At 62.2% G+C, this 3,671-nt stretch overlaps 1 protein-coding gene across 1 annotated transcript in view; it reads right to left on the bottom strand.

Annotated features, from left to right (window-relative positions):
• The window catches only part of PMPCA (peptidase (mitochondrial processing) alpha), a 10,968-nt gene continuing 7,297 nt past the window's right edge, over positions 1 to 3,671 (bottom strand). The window contains exons 10-14 of the mRNA XM_010838763.1: positions 3,447 to 3,565; positions 3,266 to 3,356; positions 3,124 to 3,186; positions 1,647 to 1,791; positions 1 to 693 (exon numbers count right to left, since the gene is read on the bottom strand). Of these exons, the coding sequence (XP_010837065.1) occupies positions 524 to 693; positions 1,647 to 1,791; positions 3,124 to 3,186; positions 3,266 to 3,356; positions 3,447 to 3,565 (588 nt within the window). The 3' untranslated portion in view covers positions 1 to 523. The remainder of the gene's footprint in view (positions 694 to 1,646; positions 1,792 to 3,123; positions 3,187 to 3,265; positions 3,357 to 3,446; positions 3,566 to 3,671) is intronic.

The following is a 3,671-nucleotide window of genomic DNA, read 5'->3' as shown; positions in this document are numbered from 1 at the left end:
ACACAGCCTCAGTCCTCCTGCCGCCCAGCACGTCCCCTAGTCAAGTCTCAGAAGGCCCAGCCGCCCTGCCTGCACACCTCGGAGATCAGGAGAGGGAGAAGCTTCCCCCCATCAGTCAAGCGGGATGAAGGGTCACTCTGGGACCCCAGATGCTGGTGTGGATGGCCACAGCCTCCAGAAGTGGGCAGGCTGGAGGGGCCCGCTGGCCTCCAAGGAGAGGTCAGGCCTCACCCACTCCAACACCACTCGTTTCAGGGACCCTGTGGTGGCCCCACTTGCCCAGATTCCTGGGCGAGCAGGAAGGTGAGCCTGGCCTGACCCGCACCGGTGGCTCCCCCTCCCTGCGAGTCCCTGGTTTCCGGCCACAGGGCTGGAGAGCAACCTTTATTCTGCTGGTTGCCTGTCTTCGGAAGGAAGCGTGCTCTGCTGAGCTGTCCACTCATGTTCAGGGAAGTCCCAGGCCATGAACGTCTGCCCTGCCGTCACCCCCGAGACGCACGGGGGGCGCGCCGCTGTGGCGCCTCTACCGGAAGAGCCGGTACACCCGGGGCAGGCGCCCGTCCCTGCTGGCCAGCGCTGCCTGCACATGCTCGTACGCAGGCAGCTCACTCAGGTCTCCCAGCGCAGCCACAGCGGGCTTCCCACGGAGCATCTTGGAGGCGACCCTCTTGATGTCCTCCGGCTTCACGTCGCCTGGCACAGGAGCAGAGGTGTCAGGGCCACCCCACACACTGCCGCAGCCCAGCCCTCCCCACACTGTGGCAGTAGCCCTGAACAGACTGGTGGGTCCCCCCGCCAGCGCCCCCCACCTGCCGGGAGCGGTGCTAGGGACTGCAGAGCGTCCGAGTGCAGCCAAGAGTGGGCCGCAGTGGGTCAGGGCGAGGTCTTAGTGGGCGGGCAAGGGTCAGTTTCAGACACACAAGGATGTGCTCATTCCCAGAAAGTAATAACCAAGGGAAAAAACAGGCCTCGTTTGATTCACCTATAGAACTCCACAGGAGAGTAAAAACTACCTCCTCAGGGCTGCATGGACAGTGGATGGGGTTGGAACCAGGGGGCTGAGGGGCCGTACACGCAGCCCAGCGTCAGAGGAGGGACTGACACCCCAGGAACTAATTTCCTACAGAAGATGAGGCCTTGGGGAGGTCGGAACTGTGGTTCTCAAGCACCAAGCAGCTTCTTCGAGGGAAGACAAGAGTTCACACACGGGTGGGGTGAGCGCAGTTCCCAGCGGGCCTCCACACCCAGGAGACACTTCACCTAGCGAGGTGCCTCCACAAAGCGGCAGGCGAACCCTTCTGGGGTTGCAGACCCGAGCAATCTACAGAGGCCGAGAGCCACAGGCAGATGAAGCTTAGGGCACGCCTGGACGTTCAAGCAGGGAGACCACCAACGCCTGGCACAAAGCCACTGTGGGGGCTGGTGCCCCTCCACGTGCAGTGGGCTCTGGCCACGCACTCCACCCAGGTCCCCGCTGAATCTGTGTTAAACCTGGAGGGGCTGTGAGGCCCGTGTGTGAGGGGGCAAAAAGCTGGGGCGGTACGAGTAAGGCGCTGAGCTGGCACTGGCAGGGCTGGGAAGCACGCCGGGCGAAGGGCAAGGCAGGGCCCGAGCCCGCAGGGCCTCCACCCAGGAACCCTACTCACGGATGAGTGCACACAGCTCGTGGGGCAGCTTTCTGGAACGTGTGGCCAGCACCTGCCTCCCCACGTCCTCAAAGATGACGGGCCGGGCCTCCAGGTTCATCATGAGCATGGACGTGAGCTGCGTCTTGGCCCGCTCCAGCTCCACCTGCAGGGGCATGCGGCTCAGTCCTCACGCCCCAGCACCCGGCCACTGGCACGTGGCCCAGGCGGCAGAGGCTGAAAGACATGTCCTGAGAAAGGGTCTTCGCTTACCCTGGGCTGAATAAGGGAGGAAGCCCCCCGGGCCCAGGCTTTCGCCCAAGTCACCAGCCAAGTCCCGCCATGCTTTATCCTCGGGCTTTCTGGGTTGGGGGGAATGCGCTAACAGGGCCTTGGCCACAACCCAAACAGGCCTAAGTCCTGCCTCCCTGGAGCGCTTGTGTATAAACAGTCTGCTGTGTGACACAAGCAGGAAAAACCACAAACCCCCGAACTGCAGGACCCCAAAGGGGACCGCACATGGCAATCACAGGAAAACAAATTGGCTGCTGGCTCTGTCAGCTCCAGGGCCTCCCCCCAGCCCAGGAGCAAGGCCCGGGCAGCGGTGCTCACCCCACCAGCTCTGCACCTGGGGCCCCTGCGACCAAGCCGGAAGCTTAGACTGAGAGCCCAGTGGCCACGTCCCTGAGGCCCAACCCGGAGCTCGAGGGGAGAGGCGGGGCTGAGGAGAGGCACAGGCCGCCTGCTAGGGGCGCGCAGGCCTGGAGAAGCATCAGCACTGACTCCGCACCACTGAAGTACGCTAAGTCCTGACCTAACACAGGCCTCATTCACTTTTGCAACTTCAGGCAAATACTTTTTGTCTCAAATTGGCGTTGCCTGAGAGAAAAACACTGCACTGTTTTTCTGGTAGGATGCTAACGATGTCAAGTGCAAACTTCCACACGTGTTTTTATTCTTAATACCATGCTTCTTATCAGGAAAGAAATATGTGGTAACTGCATATCCTGCAGACAAGACACGCAGAAAGCAGCTCTAACCCAGAGGAGACGGCTCATGCGCCGGGCTCTCTGCTGCTGGGTGCCTGTGGAAGTGTATGAGCACAGTCCACATGGACCGTGTACACAGAACCTGCTTGTTTGTACCAGCTCTGGTCCAGGAAAAAACAAGACTTCTAAACGTGTATGGCATAAAAAACAAACAAGGAAACAGGACTTAAAAACAAACAAGAGCCAGAAAAGGTGAGACAAACACCCCGGGTGGCCAGCTCATTCTGTGGGGTGCTTCTCCAGTTCCTCCGCAGGCGGCTGAGGTGCCGTGGGGCGGGCCCAGGAGGCTGGGCTGGGGGCTCCTCAGCAGGGACATCAGCAAGGACGGGCCCCCGCCTGCGGGCTGTGCTGCCCCGGCTGAGACGCTGCTGGGGTGGGCACGGAACACAGGCCGCTGCTGGCCGCCCCATGCCGCAGTCTCCACCAGCCAGCACCACAGATGTACTCACCACGTCCACAGTCCCAGCCATTAAAACAAACTCCCTCGTGACGATTTCCACCATTTCTCGCACCTGCAAGAGAGCGGGAAGCACGAGTGTGCCAGCTGAGCCCCGTGGCCCCCGGCCCCGGGGGAAAGCAGCCCAGCCTCACCTGTCTGGGGTCGGCGCTGGCGTGAATGCACAGCAGGCCCGTGTCCTCGTAGCTGTGGTGGTAGGAGGTCGCATTGTACATCCAGTGGTGCCTGCGAGGGCACAGGAAAGGTGTCACAGCCCAAAGCGGGCTCAGCTGGGCCAGGGCCCCAACACACCTGGACACGGCACGCCCGACCCACCTGTTGAGCACGTTGAGGTAGAGCCTGGTGAACATGCCCTTGCCGGGCCCACCGGCCGAGAAGGAGCCGCCCCCGCCCATCATCATGTTCAGCACTGCAAAAGGGATGAAGTCCCCCTCCTGTGGGGACACCGGGGTGGAGGGAGGGGCGGGGGGGGTCAGTGGGGAGAGGTGAAGGCCCCTCCTGTGAGGACACGGCGGGTGGGAGGAATGAAGTCCCCCTCCT

This window comes from Bison bison, unplaced genomic scaffold, assembly GCF_000754665.1.
Source record: "Bison bison bison isolate TAMUID 2011002044 unplaced genomic scaffold, Bison_UMD1.0 scf7180017846162, whole genome shotgun sequence".
Classification (NCBI taxonomy): Eukaryota; Metazoa; Chordata; class Mammalia; order Artiodactyla; family Bovidae; genus Bison; species Bison bison.
This window is presented reverse-complemented; position numbering and strand designations above follow the sequence as displayed.